This window comes from Panulirus ornatus, chromosome 26 (genome assembly GCF_036320965.1).
Source record: "Panulirus ornatus isolate Po-2019 chromosome 26, ASM3632096v1, whole genome shotgun sequence".
NCBI classification, from domain to species: Eukaryota; Metazoa; Arthropoda; class Malacostraca; order Decapoda; family Palinuridae; genus Panulirus; species Panulirus ornatus.
The window spans coordinates 1828211-1843136 of NC_092249.1; the positions used below are offsets into that span (position 1 = coordinate 1828211).

The following is a 14926-nucleotide window of genomic DNA, read 5'->3' on the forward strand; positions in this document are numbered from 1 at the left end:
CTATATCCTGAGACTCTTGAGCGTCAGACAATTAACTTGTTATGACCCGAAAATTACGAGGGAGGAGACGTCCCCCTTACCAAAAAAAAAAAGTAAAAAGGTGACACAGTATTACTTCACTGCAACAAACGAATCTTATATTTTACCTTATGACTTAAATCTAATCTTCGAAAAAAAAGGGAATCATTAGAAAAAAAAGGGGGGCTTTTGCCATTTCCAAATGGTTTGGAAATGTCAGGTCGATGAATCAGGCGGAAATGGAAAGGGAAGACTTGTGAGAGGCGATAAAGTCTTTCCATTTGAGGCAACTCGGCTCAGGGAGAGGTCACACTGGAAACGCAAGGTTCATGGAATCCACGTAGTATATATATATATATATATATATATATATATATATATATATATATATATATATATATATATATATATATATATATATAAAGGGCAGGGAGTCTGGCATGAGGTTAGGGGACAGGGGACCCAGAAGACCCCTTCCTCCCACCCAAAAAATATCCCTGAAACCTTTTCACAATTCAGCTACTCCATCACGTGCCAGCCTCACTCTCTCTCCCTGCGGCCGAGGGCATCACGATAACCACTGCCAAGGCATTAATGACCCTCGCCTAACAGGCTACACCCACCAAACATATGGAAAGGGAAAAGGCGCAATTAAGTCTCCAGCAAATAATCGCGCGACGTCAAACCCGACCAAAAGAAAAGAAGTTCTGCATTTCCCGTCACTTCTCCGACCATTTCCAGGACAAACTAATGTGCTCCAAGTGAGTGTGGCTGCGACACCATCCCGGTACAACAAGGGTCGTACAGTCGTGCGCAAGGGTCGCCCCGTCGTGCTCCAGCCCAAGCCCCCTCGAGCATCGGGGAACAGGTGAACTAACTGGAACATGGGAACCCCATTATTAATAATAAGCACAGGGTCAAAAAAGGGCGATTCACCCTCGCAAACCCACAGCCACCAGCGGTGATCAACCAGACCTAAGTTTCCACTGGAAGTCGATTTGTTGCCTTCTAGACATTCCTCCACCCTGTACTCCAGTCTCAAAAGACAGTCCAACTCTTCCCGTGTCCTCCTCAGTGTACATCTTCCTCCACTCTCCTCCCGGCCCGTCTCGTTACCATCTCTTCCCTCCTGACTGCACGAACGCGAGGACGAGGTTTCGAGTCGAGTGACGTCAACACCGTGGTAAAAAAAATAAACGAGTCTTCACGAGCAGAAGAGGGATTGCCCTGAACCCACTGGTAGGCGGGATGAAATCGTGTTCCTCGTGAGGTGAGGTGAACTCACGATTACCCAAAGTGAAGATGACAGTGTCTGGGGGGGAGGGCGTCTCCCTAGTGTTGTGGACGTGATGAAATGAACTGCCCTTCGAAAGGGCCTCCCCCACAGCTACTGTATCAGGTACCTACTCCTCTGTAAACGGTCCTAGAGTCACTGTGGTAGGTACCTACTGCTGTGCTTTCGGTCCCAGAATATATACATATATATATATATATATATATATATATATATATATATATATATATATATATATATATATATATATATAAGGCTTGGGACACGAAAGGAAGAGGATCGCACAGAATTTTACAGTCGGGGGTGACGGGGGAGAGGTGGGTAGGGGGAAAGAGGAGGAGAGAGGAGGAAGGGACAAGGAGGGGGCTGAGAGTGGTGCAGACACAACCTTATTTGCTGGCACCAGACTTGCAATCCTTAAGGAAAGAAGAGTAAGGTCGCGCGCGGAGTGGAGGAAGGAGCAGCCCCCCCTCTCTCTCTCTCTCTCTCTCTCACAGATTAAATTTACTACAGAAACGCTGGAAACAGCAATTCCTCGGCGGGAATTCATAAAAGGGAATTAGTTCGATGTGAGAGACGCGATCCTCTCTCCTTCCTCCCCCCCAACACCCAACTCCCTTACCCAAGTTCCTTCATCAAAATAAACTTTCATCTTTACGATCAGAAACTCTTTGTTCAGCAGTGTTGCCAGGCCATAACTGTGTGGTGGCGGGGGACGAGCTGTGAGTGGGTGTGTGGTTGTAGGTGGTGTGGTGGTACACACTGTTGTGACACGTAGTTGTGTGGTTGTAGGTTATGTGGTGGTACACACTGTTGTGACGCGTAGTTGTGTGGTTGTAGGTGGTGTGGTGGTACACACTGTTGTGACGCGTAGTTGTGTGGTTGTAGGTGGTTTGGTGGTACACACTGTTGTGATACGTAGTTGTGTGGTTGTAGGTGGTGTGGTGGTACACACTGTTGTGACACGTAGTTGTGTGGTTGTAGGTGGTGTGGTGGTACACACTGTTGTGACGCGTAGTTGTGTGGTTGTAGGTGGTGTGGTGGTACACACTGTTGTGACACGTAGTTGTGTGGTGGGAGTACAGACAGCGTACATTTTTCAGTGGCTGGTTGGTGGTAGACATTCAATGCACAGTGTCATGGGTTGAAAGCACTACGGGAAGAGGTACTAAATGTGGAAAGGGGGGGAGGGACGGGACGGGGGTGTTGAAAAGGTTGTAGACAGGTTGTCAACAGTGGGTTGAAAACGAAGAGGTAGTTAACGGATAGGGGAGAACGAAGTTATAACGGATGGGGATAAATATTCAAGGGCGGGACATGATGATGATGATGATGAACAAGTGATGAGAATAGCAACTTGACAAGACTTGCTGATGATATGGTGACGATGAATGATGACAAGAGGATATATATAATGACACGGGGGCCAGCCATGACACTGTTAGGCCAGAGGCAATAATGAATCGGTCGAACAATGGCTGATGTGTCCCGACCTACTGAATGAAGGCAGCTGCGCATTATCTCCGGCTAATTTGCATGAATGCGCCAGAGAGGCTTGAGAAAGCAACAAGAACGGGGTGAGAACTGCGACAGAAAAAGATCGTAACGAATACGACACAAAAGAGACGCCATGGCTGCGACGAATTTCAGAGGAATATTAGTAAAAATACGTCGACTGGAAAATTTCATATTCGTATAATTCAAAAAAAAAAAGAAAAAATCAGGTCGCAAATTGTATAATTTTCGTGACAAAATAATAATGATAAAAAATTAAGGAACTACGACAAATATTCACACAAATTCTATCTGTTTACTGATTGCTTTCCATGATGGCTTAAATGACATGTGAGATGTTTCCTGTTGTCTCTCCCTCGTGTGTGCGTGTGTGTGTGTGTGTGTGTGTGTGTGTGTGTGCGTGTGTGTGTGTGTGTGTGTGTGTGTGTGTAAAAACAAAAACAAAAAAGTTCAAGTTACGTTCTCCACAGCCCAAAAAATCCGTCAACCTGACTCTCCTTTGTGGTATAAGCCAGGCGCCACCAAGATCTCGAGGGAAACTTCGAGCCTCCTCCACCAGTTCATGTGAAGAATCCAAATACTTTACAAAAAGAAAAGAAAAAAAAAAAGGACCTGAGGACGTGAGGTACTTCCTTTCCCTTCTTCTTTTCCTCCCCCTTTTTTTATGCCCATATTAGAGCCAGACCCGACCTCTTCTGAGAAGGGTGGAGAAGAGAGAGAGACACACACACACACACAGACACACGCCGTGGGAAGCCATTCTGCCGTCGCGCCCAGCGAGCCAGCGAGGGCGTGTAACCTTCCACCAAGAGAAGTGAACTGATGAAAAGAGTAGAAGAGTCAAGCTGCGATAATGAGCCTTGCGATTCTGGCCCCTATGACGGCTAGGGAAAAGCTACGGTGGGAAAAGAGAAGGAAATTTCTAAAATCTACGGAACCTGGAGACTTTTCTCATGAGAGAAATAATATAGCATGGGTACCATATATATATATATATATATATATATATATATATATATATATATATATATATATATATATATATATATATATATATATGGGGCCTCACGAGCGTAAAACTCACTCCCCTGCACAGTACGACTTGGTAATCACAAACACGTAATCAATACAATTTATGACATCAAAATACAGGAAGTGTGCTCATCCGCAAATAAGAGTTTTTAAGTTAGATAAAAAGAAGTGTAAATACGAGCCTAAGGTTAGGTGTGATGCGTAGAAACAGGATTAATTAATGAATGCGACACCGGGTTTCAAGATCCTGACACAATAACACTTTCATGACAGACGCATTCAAACTCATCTTGAAGTGAAACTCCGACTTTTGAACACGACGGTATGGCCCTTAATGGCCTCGCCTTTGACCCAATCCTTAAGGGTAAGGTCAAAGGTTCTCAGACTGAAAGGCTCACATCTTCGTGTTGAGAATGCAATCAGTTCACCTACATTTCAAGGACGCGATGAAATGACCCCATACCACGACGCTACCCGCATCCTTGTGTACGTGTGGCGCCGGGGGCAAGGCAATGCTACAGCGCCGCTCGAGGGGGAAGAGCCCGGTCACACGGGGTCGACCCACATAAATAATGTAGAGGTAGTAATGGCCCATAAATACCACGGGTCAGACACCCGAGTGCTGACCACGGCAGCTTCAGGGGGAGACGCGAGACATCTTGGGTCTAGGAGGGAAGAGTCGAGCGAGGTTATACAAGAGAGAGAGAGAGAGAGAGAGAGAGAGAGAGAGAGAGAGAGAGAGAGAGAGAGAGAGAGAGAGAGAGAGAGATTCATCTAGAGAGGAGAACATGAAGGGTGAGGGGGGTGAGGGTGAGGGGGACGGGGGATGGACAACAATTCTTAACGTTCCATCCTCCACGAAGGAAAACGGGAAGAGGAAGGAATTCCGTCCCGGAAAAAAAGAAAACAAAAACCTGGCGAAGAATTCCGCTTTGGCAGAGACACGAACGCGGAACTATGAGCCGGGCAACAGGTATGACCTGTACCCCATACACCAGCACTCAACAAACTCGCTCTTCAAATACTCACCATACTGACGGAGGGAAGAAAGTGATCCTAGAACACTGTTCTGGGGATGTCATCACCTCCACGACGGACAGGGTAGTTAAGAGGAGGATGAAGAGAAGGATAAGGTCTGCGGGGAGGGGAGGGGAGGGGGGGGGGTGGAATGAAAGGTCCAGAAGAGGGAAATAAAAGGAAGAGACGAGGGATGATTACGGGATACGGAGGGCGGCTGACGGAAGGATGTAAAGGACAAGACGAAGGATATCGCTCGAGGATGGTGTGTGTGTGAGGGGGTCGGGGGTGGGGCCAGACGACCCATCAGTGTGATGGGGGTGGTGGGAGGGAAGGGTGATATGAAGAGGAGAAAGGGGTCAGCGGGGGAAGAAGAAGAAGAAGAGGAGGAGGACCCAGCAGCCACAAGCCGCGTCTGGAATTCAAAAGCCGCGAGGGAGGTCGTCAAGTCGGCCAGGGAGGGAGAGAGAGAGAGAGAGAGAGAGAGAGAGAGAGAGAGAGAGAGAGAGAGAGAGAGAGAGAGAGAGAGAGAGAGAGAGAGAGAGAGAGGTCACGTCGGCCAGGCAGTGGGGAGGGGTGTGTGGAGAGCTGAGAAATGAAAAAGTCAAATCTCGAGTGATCCATTTCTTCCCTCGGAATACCCACAGGTAATCCTCTAAGCTCGAAGATGGAGGGAAAACAGAGATGACGGGAGAGAGAGAGAGAGAGAGAGAGAGAGAGAGAGAGAGAGAGAGAGAGAGAGAGAGAGAGAGAGAGAGAGAGAGAGAGAGAGAGAGAGATTCCAAAATACCTTCGGAGATAAAAGCTTTTATCTCCGACGGTATTTTGGAATTTTCCCCCGACCCCCCCCCCCCCCCCCCCCTCATACCCCCTGGGAAAAATGAATTCTGTATCGACATTATGAGTCTAAAAAACGACTTCCACGATTCACTGCTCTTCAGGATATTGATCATCAGAAAACGGGAGGTTGTAAATCAAACAGAACTGAGACTTTTATAAAGGCCTACGTCACTGGTACGTAGGCAAGGCACTATGCACACACCCTTGGGACCTGGGTTCGATCCCTGCTGTGGGTCAAACACAACACTGGCTCCATCAGATTCGGAATTGGTTATCTTATCATGAGGTTCCACGTCATCCCGACTTGTCCCCGCCCTTCGTGTGAGGGTAACCAACTGTCTAACCAGATGGTATAAACAGACCTCACGTGCCGCGTCTGTGTGAGCGTAAAGCTACGTGAAAAAGTATTTTCAAAACCTCAGCAGAAAGAAGAACTCTCGATTAATAAAGGAATACAGAAAATTACGACACAATTATGATGAATAAACACAGACTGGTGTGATTGTGATACTGTACACAAGGGCCCGTGGGTCTACAGGGTTAGGTAAGCTCCCCACACTCCCACACACACACACACACACACACACACACACACACACACACACACACATACACACACACACACACACACACATACACATACACACACACACACAGCTCAAATTCTTACCATCGCCTGTTTCTTCAGTAACACCTAAGTGTCTCTACAAAACGAGTTGGCCACGACCTCATCTCAACACACAGGTACGCTCTACAACCCCACCCCCCCCCGCCCAGAAGGATAAAAACAACACCGGGAAACACTCCACAACACTAAAGAAATCCGACACAACCAAAAACTCCTCTGACATCTCACACACACAATAAAATCCAACACCACCTTGAAACCCGTCCCACACCTCACCCCGAGACCAGAATGGAAAACTAGAAACACCCCACAGCACACAAACACTCGAAAGTAACACCTCGGAACACCCTACAAAGACCTGGCTAACGAAAGGAAACACCTGGGGAACACCGGGCCGCCAACCCACGAATAACACGGGAGACGGTGGTAGGGAAGGGGAGGCGAAGAGTAAGGCGAAGAAGCACCTCCCAGGCAGGAGGCCGAGATGCATTACCGCCAAGTTATGTCAGGACGCTCCAGAAAATGGTAGGAATTAGGCCATGGAGAATGAGAGAGGAGTGGGGTGGGTCTGGCCGGAGATAATGATGATGATGATGATCGTGTGGACGCGGTGACTGAAGGACCAGTGTGGCTCCCTCCGTGGTGAGGAAGGTGTGTGTGATGGCCACTGTGGACAGAGGTGAGGCTAAGTGATGGCTGTGTGGTGGTGGTGGTGGTGGTGCTTATGTGATGGCCAGTGTGGACAGAGGTGAGGCTATGTGATGGCTGTGTTTTGGTGGTGGTGCTTAAGTGATGGCCACTGTGGACAGAGGCGACGTTATGTGATGGCTGTGTGGTGGTATGCTATGGTTTATGTGATGACCTGTATGGTGGTTGTACTTATATGATGGCAAGTATGTTGTTGGTGAGGCTATGTGATGGCTGTGTGGTGGTATGCGGTGGTAGGTGCCTATGTGACGGTGAGTGTGTATCATGGTGAAGCTCTGTGATGGACGAGTGTGTGCGGGGGTGTGTGACAGTGAAGCCGAGAGGCAAGGGCAGTGAGTGACAGCAGGTTCTGTAATGGTGAGGCCACGTAATGGGAAATGTGACAGATGGGACAGTAAGGTGATAGGTCAATGGAAGGGGGGGGGGGGACAGACGAAAGCCTAATGGAAGGGTAAAATAATGGATACGCAATAGGATGGGGCTAATGGGAGGAGGAGGAGGAGGTGTATACAGTGCTGATGGACTGGAATACGTGTTAATTTGCTAATGATGGGGGATACGTGACAGGATGTGAACGGACGGAGGTAATACGGCAGACTGCTAACAGATGGGGTATGTGAGAGGCTAATGAAGCAGGGGGAGGGGGGGAGGTGGTTAGGTCGTTAACAGCTGTGGTCTTTCGAGGCGTCAGTCGTCACCAGGGGCCCTGCCTTCACGACCTTGAGCAGTAAGAAGAAGAAGTCGTTCAAGTCTTCGATGCTATTCTGATGTGTGGAGGGCAAGGCTGTGTCTCCAGGGAGGGAGGAACAACCAATGTATAGAAGGAGGAAAAAAGGGAGATCTAGAAGGAGGAAAGGGCAGGAGGATGGAGCAGAGGGAAAGGAAAGGAAGAACACAAACTAAACTAAAAACACATTCCGATGAAAATACTCAAAAAAAACTACAAATGAAACCTGTATAAAGATAACGTTTCTGCCGAAAACGTTCCTCCTAGAACGGAACGGTGAACTACAGTGCACGGAACAAAGCTACTGGACGGAACAAAGGTCGTAAACTACGTAACAACCAGAGAAGGAAACACACACACACACACACACACGTCCACGGCCAACAATGTCGGACGGACAAAAGTTTTTCTTACAAATAATTCCCACAGACTCTGGCTAGTCTCTCTCTCTCTCTCTCTCTCTCTCTCTCTCTCTCTCTCTCTCTCTCTCTCTCTCTCTCTCACGAACTTGCTTTACTGGAGAATAATAACTAAAAAACATCAACAAAAAGCACACAAGGACCCGGCAATCACCTACTGCCTCTTATATAACTCATCTTTCACAGCACAGAATGGCCTGGTGTGTGTGTGTGTGTGTGTGTGTGTGTGTGTGTGTGTGTGTGTGTGTGTGTGTGTGTGTTCTGTGTAATGGGTTAACAGCTGCAGTACCAGACATAAACGCTTTATGTCCAATAATGTTCACTTTATGATAGACCAACGTGGGCCAGCAGGGGCGATGGATGGCACAGAGGTCAACACAGTGCTAACCAACACGTCTACACAACACGAATCTACTTTTTTTTCCTCCTCACACTTCCCACTTGTGTGATGACGCCTCTATTAGCAAGTGATGGAGACGTACTTCTGTTGAGGTTGTGGAAATGAAGAGGCTAATCCGCCAAGTCAAATTTGCATATCGCATAACCCATTAATTTCGTCTATTTCACTTACCATAATTTACTTATTTCGTCTTGTTATATTTACCACTGTCGACATATATCACAAAACTCAGGAACAATCAAAATGCATTTAAGAAATCATCTAATAAAGCGGTAATTCACTATAATATAAGACAGACATAAAACAAAACAAATTGCAGCAATTCAATTAAACAAAATGACTTATAATGAAAGACAAGAGCTAAAACTTTGCATTCTGAACTTAAAAGTAATTTACAAGATCAAAGCAGATCTAACAAATGAAAACTTTTACTCTAAAATCCTAACATTTTCTCAGACAAGCCAAGTTTGAGTTGGCTTCCCATCCTCTTCAGAACACAGAGATGAACTTCAGATTTCTGAAGTTTGAACGAGTTGAGAGGAAAGACTGGGGTCTACCCGAACAGGCCGGGGGCTCTGAAACAGGCATCGCATCCACGGCAAAATGGATGGGACATCCGCTTGTGGATAGTAGACGGATCCGGGAATACCTGTAGAGCTTCGTTATACCAGTGGATGTGCGGTATCCTCTTGGCAAATATATCACATATAAGGCACCCATGTGGATTTATCCACTTACGGGATACCCAAGCTAGGGAAATATATCCACATGAGGTTATCAGAGGTGAACATACCCGCATATGTGCGTGTGAGAGAGGAAGAATGAACATAACATGAGCTATCTTGACTTACCCAAATGAAGTGAATGATTTTATCTAGCATAAGATATCTTGAGGTTATGTTAGGTCAAGATATCTGCATGGGTGAAAGAGAGAGAGGAACACAGTAGAAGTTATCTTCACTTACCTTCTTCATAACAATGTTGGTAAGGCCTTTGAAGCGGGCATATTTCTCCTCTGGTGTCTGAAAGAAACAACGCAAACATTAGTGCAACACATCACATCGAGACATTGAAATAACAACAAACAGTGTGCAATTAATCATACCCAACACAGTGTTCCATCCCGATGCCAATCACTAATTCTCAACGTGAACAATAAAACCTCTGGGAGATTCTAAAAAGAAAACTGACGACACACAATTCATCCCGAACCATGGAAAAATCAATGTGCCATTCAGTATGTAAATTCCACACGTAAACATTAAAATCATATAACAATAAATTAAAGGAAAATGCACTATTGGTACCCTTGACGCTATATCTGCTTTCCTGGCCACCTCAAATACGAACGCTATGGGCTCCTGAGTACGACGGCACGGCTCATGAGCACGTCGGCGCAACGCTTGAAGCACGACGACCACTTGGTACGACTGCGTGGTCTCTGGGGAAAGGTCGTACCGCCATGCTCACGCAGGTACCACACAGCCACGCTCAGCCACCGCGTCCCGCCTCGTCCAAAGGCTTCGCGGCGTCGGACGAGGGTCGCAGCGGAGTCGTGCTCCGGCGTCGTACCGTCGCACGGAGTCAGGGAGCAACCAGGCGACGGACGCGCCGCGTAAGGGAATCGTCTTTCTCGCTGAGGTCCACCGTGCCCGCGCTTGTGGATCCAGGAGACGACATCCAACGCTTTATTTCTTTTTCCAACTTTTTCCCTTTTTTTCCATCAGGTCGTCCAGGTCATCAGGAGAGGTGAGAGTTTACTATCTTCATCCTCCCCTTGTTTACCTCTCTTACCCTAACCTCCATTCTTTTGGGTAACGCCACCCCCCTCCCCCTCCTCCCTGCCCAGAGCGACCCTTATCGTTGATAAAACTGACACAAACTCCATCATTGTTTGCATTTGTGACGTTTCCAGGTGGCGTATTTGCCGCCGTGGGAGAGAGAGCTCCCCAAATATGCCCTTCACCCGGGGTGTGTTTAATGGTTTTATTTTTTTTTCTCCAGTGGAGTGTTTATCGTCATTTGCATCCGCGATCCACGAGCATGTTGCTGAGCGGCGATCACAGTCGACACATCTGTGCAATCCGGCGCCGAGCTGATGGAGCGAGCGGTGTGGTGAACCATCTCTCAGTCGTCTCTCTCTCTCTCTCTCTCTCTCTCTCTCTCTCTCTCTCTCTCTCCCGTCAAATGGTCACGCTAACTCGAACGTTCACCATAAAGCTACTTCTTGACACTGTGGAGGTCCAAGCCCAGCGGACGTGGCTGGCTTCCTGAGCGCTGCAAAGAGCCCCATAAAAGAGAGGATCCTAGGGTAAGAAACTGTGTGTGTGTGTGTGTGTGTGTGTGTGGAGGGAGCATAATCGTGTGCGAGTGTTTTTCATTGCACATTTGCGGCCGGCCATCACATTTCTCTCCCCGGCTCGCCAGCACCACTAAACCCACCCAAACGCTGCACATTCGGGTGGGAGGGAAGCAGCAGGACTCCTCGCTGCTCTCCAAGTCTCCTCGCCATCTACCGCACTGCTGACGTATTTACCAAGGGCGTAAACACGCGCCATACCATCCCGGCCACAATGCGTCTGGTCTGGTGTGGCCAGACTCTACCCACACACACACAGGGAGGGAACATCTCTCTCTCACTTCCTCTTTTGGAGCTGGGGGATAAAATCTTATGATTCTGGTGTTTTTTTTTCCCTTTGGATTTATAGATGAAATGCTCAATTTTTTTTTATGTAATGAAAATGTTTCATCCCCTGAGCACGACGGTGCGACCCTTGAGCACGACGGTGCGACCCTTGAGCACGACGGTACGACCCTTGAGCACGACGGTACAACCCTTGAGCACGATGGTACGACCCTTGAGAACGACGGTACGACCCCTCAAGCACAATGGCGCCGCCCCTGAGCACGACGGTGTATTATGCCTGGGGATGATAGGATAAACTCTGACCTGACCTTTAGGGGTCAAGTCAGATGATCAAGACCATCACACCCAAGGGTTGCAAAACTGCGCACACCGGTCGTACCGTCGTGCTCAAGGGTCGTACCGTCGTGTTCTAGGGTCGTATCGTCGTGCTCAGGGGTCGTACCGTCGTGTTCAAGGATCGTGCCGTCGTGCTCAAGGGTCGTACCGTCGTGTTCTAGGGTCGTACCGTCGTGCTCAACGGTCGTACCGTCGTGTTCAAGGATCGTACCGTCGTGCTTAAGGGTCGTACCGTCGTGCTCAACGGTCGTACCATCGTGCTCAACGATCGTACCGTCGTGTTCAAGGATCGTACCGTCGTGCTCAAGGATCGTACCGTCGTGCTCAAGGGTCGTACCGTTGTGTTCAAGGGTCGTACCGTCGTGCTCAACGGTCGTAGCGTCGTGTTCAAGAGTCGTACCGTCGTGCTCAACGGTCGTACCATCGTGCTCAACGATCGTACCGTCGTGTTCAAGGATCGTACCGTTGTGCTCAAGGATCGTACCGTCGTGCTCAAGGGTCGTACCGTTGTGTTCAAGGGTCGTACCGTCGTGCTCAAGGGTCGTAACGTCGTGCTCAACGGTCGTACCGTCGTGTTCAACGGTCGCACCGTCGCGCTCAAGGGAAATAACGCTGGATAAATCTTCCATGCAGGACGGGTGGCGATCATATACCTCTCCTCCACCCACCTCTCTGTGGCGCGATGCGGTAGGATGCTCTTACGATCCTGCGACCTCGCCGCCGCCAGAGTCCTTGAAAGGATCTGTTTCTTGACAATAGGCGCGCCTGGAGCGTTCCGGGCGCTGTGGCCGCCCGCCGCCTTCCCAAGATATGGAACTCTTGCTGTTTCTGAGTTACACACCGCGAGTGTAAAAGTTCCTTTGGAAATATCCTTTTTCTTTAGGAAAGTCACTACTGATGGTTGTATTCCCTTTTTCGGTGCTACAGACACCATACGGTTGTATTTCAGGGCTACAGCCACTATACGGTTGTATTTCAGGGCTACAGCCACTGATGGTTGTATTTCAGGGCTTCAGCCACTGATGGTTGTATTTCAGGGCTTCAGCCACTGATGGTTGTGTATCAAGACTACAACCACTGATGGTGGTTGTATTTCAGGTACCCACCTGCTATTGGTTCTGCCCCTTTTAAGGATATACTTGCTGACGGCTGCATCCCCTTTAACGGCTACGTCTGCACTTGGTTATCTCCTTTTTCAGGCTACACTTCCTGTTGGCTACACCGTTCTCAAAGCTACACTTTCTGTTCGTTGTATATCCCAGTTACATCTCCCGTTTTAGAGTTACACATTTTCTCTCTGAGTGGACCCTTTAAAGACACAGCAGTACAAGTATACGAGCCAGTATTCTTAAAAATACAGCTACTTAAAAACGCACATCTTCACTTAAAACTACAGACTCTCTAAAAACGTCCCTCGTCATTTACAGATAAGGAGATGGTTAAACTGTTGTCCAGCCCATACTGTGGTTGTTGGAGCTGACACACGCCTTACCAGACGAGAGGTCAAGGGTGCATGACCCCCCCCCCCCCTCCCAAGACTACACCATGGCATCTGTCCTGATGATTCATGACGTACAGGTGGAACTTACCAGAAATGGTGAACTGGTGCCGTGGCGCTGCTGGGTTTTAGCTGTGGTAGAGGCGATGGTGGAGAGGAACTTACCGGTGATGGTGACCTAAGCTGTGGTGACCTGGGATTTAGGTAGCTTTGATTTACAACATACCCTCTACACCACAGCTTGGGCTGGGGTCCAAGCTTGCTGAGCTAGGGGGTCAATGATGCACCAAGACGTCGGTGGAGGAACGACGACTTACCAGTGTTGGCGCCTTGGAAGGTGTTGTCGCAGTGGTGGCGGGAGAGGGGGACTTACCAGTCGGGTGGTGCAGCGAAGGGACGGGTACCAAATGACGTCCATGAGGGCATGATGCTGTGGCCGGACGCCTCTCAGCACCGCGGGCGCACACAGGCCTCCAGCGGGCGACGACGGGTCGCCCTCACCATCACGACGCAGTCATGGGGGCCCAGTTCCCGGACGCACCCTCCCATGCGACGCACTCCGCGGTGATGGCGAGGCAGCGCTCCCGGAACACGCACTCTGCGCCGGAGGCACTCACGAGTGACGGCGACCGGAGTCTCGAGTACAACGCTGTCCCTCCTCCCCCAGAAAAAAAGGCCGACCACTCCAGACGATGGCCACCACAACACGTCCACTACTCCCGGAGGAGAGACTGGGGACCCGCCCGCCGCTTCAAGGGAAAAGCTCCGACACCCACTACATAGGGAGAGGACCCCACACGCATCCGCTGCTTCAGGGATAAGGGCCACAGAGCTTTGTATCAAGGCGACAACACGTCCACGTCCCCTACTACCGTCCCTTGGCCACCACCTGCAACGCAGTGTCTCCTGCCGTCCACAAGGCAATGCGTTGCTCAAGTTTACAACAGCTTCCTATGGAAATGCCTTTCCTCAAGTAGCGTCGAGGGCCTGGTGAATGCCAAAGTAGCTACGGAGCCTTCCCATTATCTCACTGTTGGTCCCAGGGGTCTCGCATCTTGCCGGCGACACAAGACAAATCCTTCATGTCCACCAGATCGTAAAAGCTGTTGACTGTATATATATATAGAAGAAAATAACGACTGTGAATGGTAAGTCGACTAACACGTGTCCAGCAGCTCAGATGCGGAGTTCATATCAATCATTTAATGGAATCGAATTCTCCTACAAAGGCCACGGGGCCGGATCGAGAGCCGATATGCGACGAGAGAGACCGACACAATGAGAGCAATGAGGCCCGAAATAACATATATAACCAAACACACACACACACACACACACACAAACACACTCACTGTGCGCATGCGTATAAGTCTGCAGAAACCCTAACATTAAAAACTGGAACATACACACACACACACAAACCCCTTTCTACAACTCTCATTACTCAATGGAATACGCATTTTCTCGATAACTTCAACCTTTAGCTGAAACCAATTCAATAATCCATCAATCATCATTACCATCGCACGTCAGATGAAAGACAAGCGGACCCGTAACGAACGAGGATCGAACACCCTTGGGAAGAAGAGCAGCCGAAGCGGAGGATCGCGCCGACATGCGAACAAAAGAAGATCGGATTCCCCGCTTACAGAAGGGTTCCTGATCCCACTGATGTACAATTCCAATAAACACCACAGGTATATACACACACACACACAGCATCATGCTCAATGCTTTGACATTTAGCATGTGTAATGCTTACAGGGCAACCCCATCACCCGTCAGCCGGAGACGAATTATGCTGTTTTCTATTTATTTACGAGAGGATTCAAACCGACACGCTGGCG

At 48.8% G+C, this 14926-nt stretch overlaps 1 protein-coding gene across 1 annotated transcript in view; it reads right to left on the reverse strand.

Annotated features, from left to right (window-relative positions):
- The window catches only part of LOC139757455 (multiple PDZ domain protein-like), a 963136-nt gene that overhangs the window by 97191 nt on the left and 851019 nt on the right, over positions 1–14926 (reverse strand). The window contains exon 39 of the mRNA XM_071677982.1: positions 9564–9620. Within this exon, the coding sequence (XP_071534083.1) occupies positions 9564–9620 (57 nt within the window). The remainder of the gene's footprint in view (positions 1–9563; positions 9621–14926) is intronic.